The sequence below is a fragment of the Lepus europaeus genome, chromosome 10 (genome assembly GCF_033115175.1).
Source record: "Lepus europaeus isolate LE1 chromosome 10, mLepTim1.pri, whole genome shotgun sequence".
Taxonomy (NCBI): domain Eukaryota; kingdom Metazoa; phylum Chordata; class Mammalia; order Lagomorpha; family Leporidae; genus Lepus; species Lepus europaeus.
This window is the reverse complement of record NC_084836.1, coordinates 10650512-10664566: the sequence shown is the minus strand read 5'-3', so window position 1 is coordinate 10664566 and position 14055 is coordinate 10650512. Positions and strand designations below refer to the sequence as shown.

Below are 14055 nucleotides of genomic sequence, written 5' to 3'. Positions count from 1 at the left end.
GGACTCCGCCTGTTTTGTAGCAGGGAGGAAGCAAGTTTGCTCTGGGTTCTGGAGGCACCTGGAGGTACCTGCTGCAGACACAATGCCCAGACCTGGGGCAAGAGTGGCTAAGGCTTGCCAGGGGGAGCAGGAGACAGGGAGGGGCGCCTGGGAAGATGCTGGCCTGGCAGAGCTGCGGGGGCGAGCACGTGGTACGTGCATGTGCAGGGCCGCCAGCCGCGCTCTCCGAGTGCGTGCTGTCACCAGCAGGGGTGCCGCGGTGGAGGAAGGCAGGGCTGGAAACCGCACGACTTCACATCAAAAATGGAGAAGAGTAACAATGAGTATCCACCGAATGCTTCTATGTGCCGGGCACTGGGGACAGATGGCACAAGGTGCCAGACTCCAGGGGCCTGTGTTCCAGGCCAGACACGGACACCACATCAAGCGTCAGGGCCGTGGGAAGCAGGAGGACTTGGAACTTGGAGCCCTCGGAGGTGTGACCAGAGGCACACAGGACCGATCCAATAGGCTGCCTGCAGCGAGCACTTGGGTGGTGGGGTGTGGCCACGGAGAAGTGGAGCGGGGAGACCGGCTTAGGATGCAAGGCCTGATGGGGCTGCGGCTGCTCGGGCCGTGAAAGGGCCTGGAGAGAAGCCGGCAGTCAGGCGGGGGACCCAGAAGCCCCCGGCCAGGCCTGGAAGTGGGAGCCAGGCAGCAGCAGGGTGCAGGGCCAGGGGCTGGGGTCAGTGGGCAGAAGCTGGACAGGAAGAATGGAGTTGAGATCTTGAAAACAATAATATCGGAAATGCATAGGATCCAAGCACGCCGAAGTGCAAGGGCGCCATAGGAAGGGAGAGGCAGCCCAGACGAGGGGCGGGGGCGGCCTCTTCCATCAGAGCTGGGAGAGGGCAGCAGCTCAGCAGGTTCACAGACCTGGCGCCACATTCCACACCAGCCTCCACGTTCTCCACGGGACAGGGAGCACAGGGCTCCCCCACGGCCGAGTGCAGGGGGGTGGAACCTTCTGGAGCATTTAGATGTGGGCGTTGCTGGCCGGGTACAGAAGCAGAGGGGAGAGAGGGGCCGGCAGGACCCATGACCTGCGGTAAAGAACACAAGGGGCCCGGTGGCAGCAGGAATGGAAGTGCGACACGGTGGGAAGGGGCAGGCATCTCGCAGACAGAGCCAAGCCTGCCCAGGGCCCCAGCGAGGGCAGCAGTGGAGTCGGGGGCCGCTGAAGGATGAGGAGGAGTGGCCAGAGCCTGCAGCCGCACAGGCACCAAGCAGCTTCAACGCAGGCCGGAGCAGCCGCCACAGCCCAGACCGTGGTCGCCCCGAGCAGGTGGCGCCCGCTCCCTCCTCCTCTGAAGCTGGCGCGGGTTTGGGGCCCCAGGCAGAGGGGTGTGGGGGACGGAGCAGCAACACACACAGGCCGGAGGTGGTGTTTCTCTCTTTTATTTAAAAACAGTGCTTCATTACCATTTACAAAGGCTGGGCCAGTACCCCTCCTCTGCTTAGTTTATAAAAGCCAGCAACATGATCAATAATTTATACACATGGAGAGTAATACAAAAAAATAAGGAATAAAAGCTAAGATCTAACTACTCCGACCTTCACAATTCCAGCTACTTGATAATAATAGGAGTAACCCAATGAATACTGTACGGTCTGACGGCTACTATACAATTATGATCTTAACGAGAAGGGAGGGGTCGCGGCCCAGAAAGCCCTGCGCTTCTCGGGGTTAGCAGGGAAACAGGACCCTGGGCGAGCAGCTCGGGTGTCCCAGGGCGTGATTCTGGGGGCGGATGGGGAAGGGCAGCAGAGTGGCTGTCAATTGCACGAGCATCCCACGGGAAGCCCCCCCCCCCCCCCGGCCCCGCCGTACCTGTTTGCCTTGGCAAGGGGAGGGGCCATGGAGAACGCGTGGCCCGTGTGGGGATGGGCCAGTCCCCGCCGTGGGGAGCGGAGGAGAGGTTCTGTGGCATTGGGAGCCTGGCAAAGATTTGGGCTGAAAAGTTCAGAGACTCGGGCAGGTCCGCTCCGCCACGCAGCCCGGCTTGTCCAGCTACTCACAAGCAGAATTGTAACACAAGAAAAAACGGTTCATGTCCCTTAGGGAAAAAAGAGGGTCACGTCATCACTCGCTATGTACTACAGCCCGCAGGGGCTGCCCCACAAGCACGCACACACAATACTGTGAACAGAAACACGGAGACCCCTGGGCGGCGAGGCTCGCTGCGCCCCGCACGGAGCTTAAAGCACTCCGCAGGCCCCGGAAAAAACAAACAAAAAAAAATTCACTTAAAACTTCAAAAACGTGTGCACCCCTGGGGATCTGGTGAGGGCGGCAGGGGCGGGGGAAGAGAGCCCCCATTCCCTTTCTGCCTGCCAGGGTGAGCGGAGCCCTCGGTGCTACCACCAGGCGGACAGGACCGCGTCCCCAGGCTGCCCGTCTCCTTAAAGGCAAGGCCTGTGTTTGGCTGCCGGGTGCTTGTCTCGGTTACCGACCCCTGCCAACCAGTACTACCATGGCTGAATTGATCTACCGTTTTCCTGAGTAAACTGTACCTGGCTACAGCTGCGGTAACGTGGACAAGGGCACAGCCGCCCCAGCCAAGCGCCCAGCTCTGGGAGCTCCCGCGGCCCCCCGGCGCCCTAGGCCTGGTGCATGGGAGCAGGAGGCTGACGACGGGCCGGAGCCCGGTCTGGGGTGGAAGCCTTCTTTCCAAAGCAGGGTGCCAGGGACCCTCCCACACTCACCCACTTGGAGGGCAGCCGCTGGCCGAGGACACCCAGAGCCTGCTTGGGAAGGGCCCTGTTTCCCGTCTAGCTCCCGATGGCTACTGCCCAGGCGGTCAGCAAAGCAAGCGTGGAGGAAGTGCACGAGGCAGGCAGAGGGCTGGAGGAGGCTTTCGAAGGGAACATTTCCCCAAAATAGATAGTGTTGCATGTCACAGGGAATCAAGTTTCACTGGTGTATACTACAAATGGTCAAACATTCTCAAGAGCATGACAAAATAAAAACACACAAATTTACGTCTGATGTTCACCTTGCCCACTAATCGTTTCCTATCTTAAAACAGTGCAAACTTTGAAAACACCACGACCTCTCCTCGCCACCCCCTCTCCTCCTGGCCGGGCGGGGAAGTGCGCAGTTCGGCCATGGGACCGTGCTGCAGGGAGCCTCCCCTCACCGCCCAGTGCCTCGCAGACGCCCCTGGGCGCTCTGGCATCTCCCGGGGACTGCTTTCGCCCGTTCTCTGGAAGCTTCGTGACTATTATGGGGTGGTGATCAGCCGACTCAGCTGCTACCTCTCTGGGAGAGCGTCAGCTGAGCCGTTCAGCCCTGAGGAGTCCCGTGCTGCAGGGACGGCTGCTTTCCTGGCTTCTACGCACCAGCTCTAAGCTGGCAGCTGAGCCCAGTCTACTTCTTTCTCAAGGAAAAAACCGTGTTGGTTGAACCCAGCCAGTGGCTGTTGAAGGATGATGGCGATAGCAGGTTTCTGTTAAGGCCCAGAGCCGTAACCATGATGAATCACGATGGCAGATCCCAGTTAATCGAGGGTGGAACTGAGTGACTAGGGATTCTGGAGGAGACCTGCAGGCGGCTCTCCGGGCCGAGAGAGCTGGCCTCTGGGGGGAGCCGCTTCGCACGGGAAGTCCAGGCGACCCACAGCAGTGAAGCTGAGAACATCGCTGTGTCCTGTGTCCTCGGCGAGCTTTCTGGGACCACCAGCCAGCATCCCCCAAAGCGCTGAGCTGAGCTCGCGCCCAGCTGTCTGGCTGCTTCCTAACCCGACAGAAGAGCCAGCAGCACGCACGCACCGCAGCTCGGGCCTGGGCAGAGCTCACGTGCGGACTCTCACGGTTCAAACGTGGAGGCGGGAGAGGAGGTGGCGGTGGCGGAGGAAGGGGAGGGGCGGCTGACAGGTGAAATCCAATCGCTTGTGAGGGCCCCGATTCTGTTCTGAGCACTGAAAACCCAAGCCCCTTTGTAAAAAGCAGATGCGCACCTCACCTCGCTAAGGAGAGGAGCTGGAGGAAGCGGCACTGCACAGCCACTGAACGTGGAGCAGCGCCCTCCTGGGAACCAGAGCTTGCCTGCGGGGCCTCAGCCAGGACCAGCTGAGCTGAAATGCACACGAGGGAGCTCACGCTCCAGCCGCCTCTTGCACAGGGCGTGGAGCTGCCTCCCCGACCTCTCCGTCATCCTTACCTCTCTCTCGGAAAGAGGAGAGGCTGTCTCACACGCACCCCCCAATCTCCCACTATGCCCACAGCCATGGAAGACCGGGCCTCGCCGCCACGGGGCACGTGGGAGTGGCCCCGTCTGGGAATGACCCAAACTTGCTTCCTTGTCAGTACAAGTTCTCCCTTGAAATCAAAGGAAGAGGAACTCTTCCTCGCCCCCAGGCCCTGGAACTGTGACCCATCCCCCTCCTCTAACTAAAATATTTATATTTCAACAGAAATGGGCTGCACAGCAACAAACCTGACGTGGGCTTGAGGGGAGGGGCGCCCTCGAGGGGCAGCGGGGTCCTCCCAGGATGGAGAACGGCTCTGGGACGTCCCCGAGCGGAGGTCTGTGTACACAGCCCGGCACACAGCACTCCGCGTAGACGGCTCAATGCTGCTGCACGTCAGTCATTTGAATTCAGGGGCGTGAGTCAGCTGGCAGTCAAGAACATATGTGGAGGCGGAGCGAGCAAACACCAGACCCCAGCAGCCCCATAACAAAGCAGCAACGCCACGTCTCTGCTGCTCCCGTTAGCAGCTATCCCTGGGGTGAAAGGTCACCCTAGTACCAATGCGGGTCGGCCAGGGGGCCCAACAGGCGTGCTTTTCCAGGTTCTAATGCCTTCATCCGGAAGTGCCGTGGGAGCCTTGCCCCGTCGGCTCTGTCCAGTCCTAGGAGAGAAGCGCTTTCTCTCCTACCTCGGTCATAACCAAGGGGGAGCCAGAGCCGGACAGCAGTGACTCACTGCTCTCCCTGGCAACATGGAAGCTCCTTGCCGTACGCGCCCCCTCCGCTGCGGGAAGGGAGCAAGCTCAGGGGCTCCGGCCCCGAGTCCTGTGGTGTTAGCTGTACCAAGAAGTCCAGGTGCTCAGCGGGGCGTCTTTGGAGGAGGGCGAGAAGCAGGTTGGGACAGCCACGAGGGCTGAAACTGGACAGAGAAGGGACTCCCAGAGTCTCTGGAAGATGAAAATTCCTATGGCTTTGGAGCGAGCACAGCGTGCCCTGGCTGCCCTGACATGTCCTGCTCACGACGCTCCCGGGACAGCTGGCCTGGCGCTGGGCCGTTCCCTGCCCAGCAGATTCCTTACTCTACTTTGTACTCTGTCTGTATGGACTTCCTGATGCAAGAGCGGGAACAGCAGGTCTAACATTCCTGCCCTCGCCCTTCTCTCTGTTTCTCAACACTGGGCCCAGCGAGTGGGGAATCTGGCCCTGGACTACGCATTCTTCCCGTCCCTGGCTCCTAAATTCCTGAATTTGAGGACATGGGAGCAGCACGTTAACAAAAGAAGAGAAAAGCTAAGCCGTGGTTCAGTTAAAAGGGGAAGCAGCCCCGCAGGAACGCCAGGGTTACAGGAAAGAAACGAAATGATCGCTTGCACACTCCAGAGTTCACTTGGAGACTGGTTTTCTAATGAGGTGTTTACCATCCACAGTCTGAGAGCTAGGATTCCAAAAGCTCTGCCAACGTCTCAGGCTGTGTGTGTAAGGTGACTGTGAAAAGAACGGGGGAGACAGGGTGGGAAGAGGAGCCGGCCCTGCTGTGCAAGCACAGACGCCTGCGTGTCAGCAGGTGGACTCCAGCCACAGCCAATCAGAATCGCCCGCCAAAGCCCAGACACTCAGAAGACCGGAAGACGACGCTGTTGTGGAAAAGTCTCGTCCAGTCTGCACCAGAAACACTTTGGTAATTCTGTCTGCTGATTTCTGATCAGATGCATTTATCAGCTCCTAATGTCTCTCCTTCCTCATTCACTTCCTCTTCCGTGACTGACAGAATAAGCTAAGCACGGACATACAGACATGGAAATGCATTATTATTTTTTTTTACCACAGTTAAAAAAAGAAAAAAAGAAAGAAAAAAAATGCACAATCTTTGGAACAAAAGAATTAAAGGCAGAAATTTAAAGGAAAAATACATATTCAAAGAACATAGTGAGGTATAAAAAAGTATTCTCTCTTTTTTTGTGTTTTTTGTTTGTTTGTTTTTCCTCTTCATCTTGCTATAGAGTTCCTCTACTAGTAAATATTGCAATAGCCAGGCCTCATGAACTGGGGGCTGTCCCACTTGCAGGGTCTCACGTCACTTCAGTAGGGGGCAAATCGGCTGTAGCCACCTCGGTATAAACTCGCCTGCAGTGATTAAAAACATAAAAATAATTAAACGGTTGGTGAGAGAAAGCATGAAAAATGAAGAAAAACGTCCCACAAAAGGATCTGGAAAGAGGTTTCCTGCGGAGCCAAGACAACCAATCAGACACTGCCCCGTGCAGGGCCAGCGAAGAGCTTCGCCCGTGGGGCACGCGGCCCAGCACCCAGCACACCGCCTGCTGACCAGACGCTCTCGAGAGAGCACGGTGACATCGATCAGCCCAGAAGCGAGGCCTGGCACTGTTCAAAACGAGTTCTGCAAAGAGCGTTTGTGCTAGCGGGGCGAGGCCGACCTGGTCGACCGCTCCATCCCAACCGAAGACGTACGGACGCCTCCTCCTCCCACCACGGAGCACTCTGACCAGACCACTGCCTTTGGCAAGTGCGGTTCTGCCCTAAGTAAGGTGGTTCTGTATCCAAACCCGAGTCAGTCTTTTCAATTAGCAAAGTCCATTCCCTATTCCATCTGTACAATACGCCAACCAGGTTATGTCTGGACATACACGAACTTGGATCTATAGCGGGGGTTTTACTGATCGATCCCAAAAGTTCTCCTTTGTTTTATCAAATGACTCCATCTACTGGTTTGTCTCTTCGGCCGGAAGTCCCCAGTACGGGACTTGCGGCACGGGGGCACCAGGGCAAGCCTCAGGAGCGCCCCCGAGTGGCCTCGTGCTGCGTGTGCTACCTCAGTCTACGCACTTTCAGCCTCCAGGGCCTGCTCCGGGCCAGCCGCAGCCACTACCGAGAAGCCACGCTGTCCTACTCCAATCAGGCCTAAGTTTTAATGCTGCCTCTCTTGGATCAGATCACCCAGCTGCACCGGAGCTGGAGACGACGCGTGCCTCCGGGCGGTGTTCCTGTCTCCTGTTACAGCCGGGGAGTCCCGGCTATGCCAGCACAGCACGCTGGTCAGGAGGCGTGCTCCACCTGAGTGCCACAGACTTCCTTCCAGACTTCCAAGAACCAGTCCTGCCACAACTGCTGCGGACAAAGTGAACTGACACAGCGGCCTCTCTCGGCGATGCCGAGGGCCAGGTGCCAGGCGGCTTCGGGGAAGCAGACATTCCTTGGCACCTGCGGCTGGAACGCAGACACGCCACATTTTTTGAAAAGCTCTCTGAAAACTGGAGAGCCTTATACCCCAACCCAAGCTCTGCCAACGCCCATGGATAACACTGTGCCACAGGAAGGCACCTGGAACCTGGACAGAGTAAACCATCCACTTGTTCCCCCACTTCTCCACCGAGTGATGCCTTACTGAGGCAGGCTCTCACGGCTTCCTTCTCTCTGGTGCCCCTAGGCAGGCCACGTGGCCCACGGCACGTCACGGGGAGGGGGGCAGAGTGGGGGCTCTGCTGTGTTGGCAATGGATGAGGGGCCGGATTCGTTACCTGCCTAGATCTTTCCCATCAGCGGGCACAAGTTAGGGCTCAAGAGAGAAAGGTCCACATACTCACCACAGCGCCAACTCCATAGCTAGCGGCAGGGGCAAGGGCATGGTAGGGGTCGGCTGTGTACACCCTGCCATAGCTGAAAAGGAGAAACACAGTCAGAGGCTGGGAGCTACCCAACCGCAAGGGCAGCTGTGGGCGACGCGCGGGCCACTCGGACTCGGGCTGTGGTCAGGAGGACTGGCAAGAATGGGTGGAACCTCTCCCGCCTCTGCTCGCAGGGCGGTGACTGACAAACCCTGAAGGGCATCGGGAAAGCAGAGGAGATGCGGGTTCAAGGTGAGTTCACGTCACAGGAGAGAAGGGGGCAGGATCTGGGCCCTGTCTGGGTGGTGGGCAACCTGATGGAGGAAGCGCTGTGGCAGATGGCAGAGGCAGGAAGGGGCGTGGTGCCTGGGGCGTGGGGCAGCGCTCTGGCCCGCTCTACGTACCCGTCGCTGTAGGCGGCCGCGGCGGCGGCAGCGGCTGTGGCTGCGGTTGCAGTAGCGGGCTGTGCGTATCTGTAGGCTGCATAGCCACCCTACAGAAGAGAGGAGAACTGACTTTACAGACACGCTTCCCCTGGGCCAGGCAAACACACCCCCGCCCACGCACATACACACACGTGTGGACACAGGGACAGACACGAACACGGACAACATATGGGAAGAGCATGTTTCAAACTGCCTCGGTCTGCATGTTACGGTTCTCAGAGAAAATGCGGATTCACTCAAGGCGGGCACTCGCTTTCCAGCCTGTGACACAGCACACTGTCAGGAGGACCTGCCGCACTCAGCAAAGGAAGGTCTAGCAGCTTGGACTTTCTTGCTTCACAGTCTTGGCTGGAAATCTCAACAGTGAAAATGTCGGGGCAGGTGTCGGGCGCAGCAGTTGAGACGCGACTTGGGACGCTCGTGTCCTAGGGTCAGCTCACTGCTGATTCCAGCTCCCTGTGCACCCTGGGAGGCAGCAGACATGGCCCTAGCAGTTGAGTCCATGACAAGAACATGGGAGATCTGGATTAGAGTCTGGGGGTGAACCAGGGGGCGAGAGCTTGCTCTGGTGCTTACTATTTCTCTGCCTTTCAAATAAAAAGACAAAAAAAACAAAAAAAAAAACAAAAAACAAAAATGAAGAAAACCAACAATGGGAAAATATTCACGGGACGCTGGGGAACTCTAACTGACAAGGAATGTACATCAGAGCGAAGCACAGCGCCACTAAGCGGACACGTGTTAACTCCAGGTGCTCTGATGTGTCCTTGGGTTGAGTCGCTGCTGGGAGACCACAGCACGTAGCTCTGCTCCATCCAACCCAGGAGGGCTCTGTCAAGAGGCTACAATGATTAGGCAACATTTAGGACGGTATACCACAGAGCAGGGGTCGGCAAACTTTGGCCTGTGAAGTCAAGGCAGCTTGCACCTGCCTTTGAAAGTAGCTGACACAGACCACATGGCCTACAAAACTAAACTGTTAACCTTGGCCCTCTGTGGAGAAAGTCTGCCGACGCGACCTGCACTTCCACCCGGGCTGGGCTGGCAGGGTCGGGGCCACACCCAGCCTCTGAGTGCACTACTCTCCCTCCCTGAGAGCCCAGAGTCACAGCCTCAGAGCAGCCGCGAGGGCCCTTCTTGCCACAGTGCTTGCTGTCTGAGAGCGGCAGCACCCCGGCCAAGCGCACCTCCCAGAGGCTGCTGGGTCGGGCCGAACCACACGGCTCTCTTCACAAAGTGTTCCCGCGGCAGGGCCACGGGAGACGAGCACTGCTGGAAAGGGGCAAAGCCCTGCTTCTCTTCCCCTTCTAGAATCTATGCCGGGCACCTAAACCTAACCAGATGTGAAGTCCTACTACTGCCCTTTCACCAGCAGGGAGGACGCTGCTGGTTTGGTCCAGTCGTACACAACACAGCACATGCAGGGGATCCTGGAAAAGCTCAACTATGCGTGGATTTCAAAGTTGTTTTGCACCGAAAGAAAATTATCTTAGAATTCCATTTGTCCATGAAATGTCTGAAATACTCTCATTTTATTTCTATAGATTAAGTATGTCCATTTCTCATGAACATGTGAAATTTTCTATTCCTTGAAAATTTCAACTTATGTAAACCTACAAACTTCTGTATCACTTCTTGGGGTCGAAGGCGAGTACTTTTTAATGGGACCCTTGTTCTTGGCTGTCTGATACACAGCAGCCTCTTTCTATTTCTGGTGAATCTTATTTCGGAAAGACCTGTAACTTACACAAGAAAGCAGCTTTCTTCTTTGTCCTTGTATAACTTCTGCTTTCTCGCTGGAGGAACTGCACTGGAAGGTGGATTTATTCTTGCAGCTTAAGCCTGTGCTGCCGGAGGCATCAGGAGCCGCTTCGGCAGGACATCCCGGCTTGGCCAGGACATCCCGGCTTGGCTCCCGGCACCTCTGTTCTCGAGTGAGTGGCTCTGAAAGTTCAGCTGCTGTGTGGTTACAAACTCTCCCACAGACACTCACGGAAACAAGCGGATTCTAACGAGCATCGCCGGACACTAGCAAGGAAAGGCTCAGATGGGGCTAAGCAGGGGCTACCCTTGGGGCAGCTGGAAGCGAGCTCCCCGGGGTTATCTGCAGGCCTTCAAAGAACTGGTGGAAAATGGAATTAAAAGATAAGTTGACTCTGGTGCAAAATTTTAAAAAATCCTTGCATAGCTTTTTCACAGTCTATATTTGCCTTCTGCTCTTGGCAGAGCCTTTAGTTAGCCTCACTAACTATTTTCCCTTTTTACAGCTTCTAAAGCAGCAATGAAGCAGCAGAGCCCCTGTGGACCTACGCGGAGGCGATCCCCGATGGCTCAGTTCTCCGGGTGACCAGAGAAGGTCCCTTGGCTCCCTACGAACATGGGGGAGCAGTGGCCGCAGGCCAGCCCCAGGGGGCGTTCTGGCAGTAATTCGGTAGTCTGTGGTTTGTCTTCTTGGTGTTCCTTCAGATACAGAAATAATCTTTGAAAACTTCAGCAGGTAATAACAGCAGTTGGACGCTGGCTCAGATTCGCCTAGTGGGCTGCGTCACCGGCCCGCACACCAGGAAGGCAGAGGCAGCGATGCTCGGGACAGACGGAGCTGCGACAGCACTGGGGACCCCGGAGCGGGCAGACAAAGGTTAGACTCATCCTGAGCATTCTGTCAAACCCTGGCTTTGAGCCGCAGTCCGCTAATTCCAGAAAGAGGGGTGCCCGGCAGATGCCTCTCCCCTCGCTGCTCTTGGCCTCCAGAAGCCATGGGGACCGCAGGGGCTCAGGAGCAGGGCTGCATTGCTGGGAGTGGCCTGCGGGGAGGACGGGAGAGGCGCCCGGTGCAGTGGTTTCACCCGACTCTGCAGTGTGAGGATGCTCTCTGCCTCTCAAGGTCAGGGACAGGGATGCGAACGTTTTACTGATACAAAAGGCTGGAGAGGGTGTCGGCATGAAAGAGAAACGACATTGGTAGTTTTTAGAGGCAGGTATTTCAACGAGACTGCTCTCCTAACTGCTTTACGTGACTGGCACCGAGGCCAGGCCGTCAGAGAGACGAGGGCTGTTTGCGACGGACAGGCACTATCCTGCTGACCTCACTGGAAGCTCACCAAGTTAAAGCAATCAAGTTGCATACCAGGGTTTTACTCCTCTTAGATATAATCTTAACTCCAAAGTATTTCTGCTGCTGCTTATGCTGCTTATTCAATAAAATGTATCACAAAATGTAGGACGAAGAAAATTGAGACACACTTATTTCCATTCTGGATTTTGGAGTTTGTCCAGATTCAGGTCAAGAAACTGTTTTCTCAACTCCCAGTTCTACTAGCCAATCTTAAGGTTTTTGAAGAACATGAGAACAAAGTGCAGTTTGAAACATCAAGGTTTTCATTACTGTTTTTTAAGTTTTTCCAAAAGAACAAAGGTGGGAAGGGGAGAGGGGAGGGGACTCAGGCGTGGGGAGGGGACATGGCGCCACATTTATTAATCACATTAAAAACTAAGCATGCCAACATCTGGAGCTAAAACAACCAGCAAAATCACCACGTTCAGACTCGGATTGGCTAACTCTATCTATCCCAGCATTCTCTTGGGACAGCGGTTCGCCCTAGGCTCTACCACAAGCTCGGTGAAGTACACAGCCTCAATTACTAGAGCGTGCAGCCACAACGACCTGGTATTACGGAAACAGTCAGTCACCACTCGGAGTTAACATTCCAGACCCTAACGGCTGGCCCCGCCCCAGCCCAAAGAAAGAGTCAATCTCGCCCACCCTAGCCCTGGCCCACACCACGATGTTAATAATTATAACAAGCAGTAACCCATCTGTTATATCAGAGAAGGGAACAGAGACTCCACTGAGAGATTTAGAGTGAGATGTTAACATTTCTTCAGCTGACTGCACAAACAAACAAACAAAAAAAGAGGAGAAATAATTCATTTGGAGATATGAAGTCATGAAGTAGCTGATGTGTATTGCTTTTAACCATGCACTGATGCAAAACTGAAGCAACCATTAATAATAAAAATGAAAAAGAACATATGTATTTACACACAATCAGACCTGTTTGATCTGAAGCAGTTTGCAGATTCTATCTGTGTGTGATTTGAAATAAAACAAAAATGGGGATTAGCATGGCCACAGCACAGCCTAATGTAGCAGGGCACACACAGACAGCTTTTGGGGACTCTGAGAGCTGGACAAATTTGGCAAGGCTAAGCCTGATTCAAATACACACACGCCCCGTTACAACACTTTCTGGTTCCTCTCTCGTTTGTTCTGTGTGACTCCTATGTTTCCCACTGACACAGCCCAAAGCCGCATCACCCCTCCGCTCACCTGCTGGACCCTGAGGACACAATTCAGTCCTGTGCTCACCTCTCAACACCTGGAGCTGCCTCCTGGATGGAAACAGTTTTTTTTTCCTGTATCTGTAACATATCTCTGACTTCAACTTCCAGCCTTTTTTTTTTTTTTTAAATGCTATTGCCTTTCAGAGCCTTTTCTGGAACGACTTTTGAAGTTGTTAAGGTCTCGGTTTTCCACATTTCAGTGTCACCTCCTTCCAGAGCTCTCTACGCTGCTCTGAATCAATTTTCCAGCTAATTGTAACATCATCATGTCCCCACACGGACCATGATTTACGGAAAAAACACAGAGTTGTGTTTCAAACTAGACCAAAACAGAGTTCCCAACACCATGCCCGCCGCTCTGACCTTCACCTCCCACACCGGGAGACCTGCCTGTCCTGATGTTAAACTAGCCTTCAAAATCACTCCTTCTGTTTCAGGTTTACATTAAAACAGGACTTTGGTGAGCATGTGATGTCAAGACACCGTCTTTCTACCTGGAAGACAATGACACTGTGTGACACCGAGGAGGCAAGTGTGTACCACTGTGACCAGCAGACAGAATGAGAGCTGTCACCTACAGGTAGTGTGTACATCAGCAGAGTGTGGTGGGGGCAGGGGGTGGCAGGTGTGATGCTAGAAATCCCTACAGCAGAGCAGAGAGCTGCTCCGACCAGCGTGGGTTAATGCTGGGCCTCTGGGGACCACTTTACTGTCCCCAGGTGGTCCTAGCTCCCTCTCCTCCCTCAGGCCTCCTCACACCAACTGAGAACCACTGCTCCAGAGCCATGACAGAGCTCTTATGTGGTAATGTGGCACCTCTGATTAAACAGAGATAACACAAACTGGAACACAAGAACATTGATATGGTAACACTGCTGCTGCTTTAGATCGAGACTCATCTCCCTTGAAAAGTAGTTATGAAGAATTTTGAAAGAAAAGTGCATTTTATTTTATTATTTAAAATGGGGGAGGGGCAGCACTGTGGCGTAGTAGGTAAAGCTGTCGCCTTCAGTGCCGGCATCTCGTATGGGCTCCAGTTCGAGTCCCATCCAGCTCTCTATGGCCTGGGAAAGCAGCAGAAGATGGCCCAAGTCCTTGGGCCCCTGCACCTGTGTGGGAGACTTGGAAAGAAGCTCCTGGCTTCTGACTGGCGCAGTTCCAACCACTGTGGTCAATTGGAGAGTGAACCAGCGGATGGAAGACCTCTCTCTCTGCCTAACTCTGACTTTCAAATGAATAAATAAAACTTTGAAAGAACATAAAGTTGGGGTCAGGGATGATACTGCCATGCTCAATGTGATACCTTCCATTTAGTACTTCTGTGAGAGACGAGGGCTGATCTTTAACGAATCAGACCTCTCAAACTCTTTACTTCTGCACATCTCCCCTAATCAGTTCAGTGCTGAGCTCG

The 14055-nt window shown here is 54.9% G+C and overlaps 1 protein-coding gene across 22 annotated transcripts in view; it reads right to left on the bottom strand.

Annotated features, from left to right (window-relative positions):
• Positions 1–1426: 1426 nt before the first annotated feature.
• RBFOX2 (RNA binding fox-1 homolog 2) overlaps positions 1427–14055 on the bottom strand; it is a 323477-nt gene continuing 310848 nt past the window's right edge. For 21 of the 22 annotated variants that reach the window (XM_062202910.1, XM_062202914.1, XM_062202928.1 and 18 more), the window contains 3 exons: positions 8259–8347; positions 7834–7906; positions 1427–6355 (listed from right to left, as the gene is read on the bottom strand). In XM_062202910.1, coding sequence (XP_062058894.1) covers positions 6311–6355; positions 7834–7906; positions 8259–8347 — 207 coding nt within the window. In that variant the 3' untranslated portion in view covers positions 1427–6310. Of the gene's footprint in view, positions 6356–7833; positions 7907–8258; positions 8348–12354; positions 12387–14055 lie in introns of all 22 variants that reach the window. The other variant, XM_062202929.1, reaches the window with a different exon arrangement.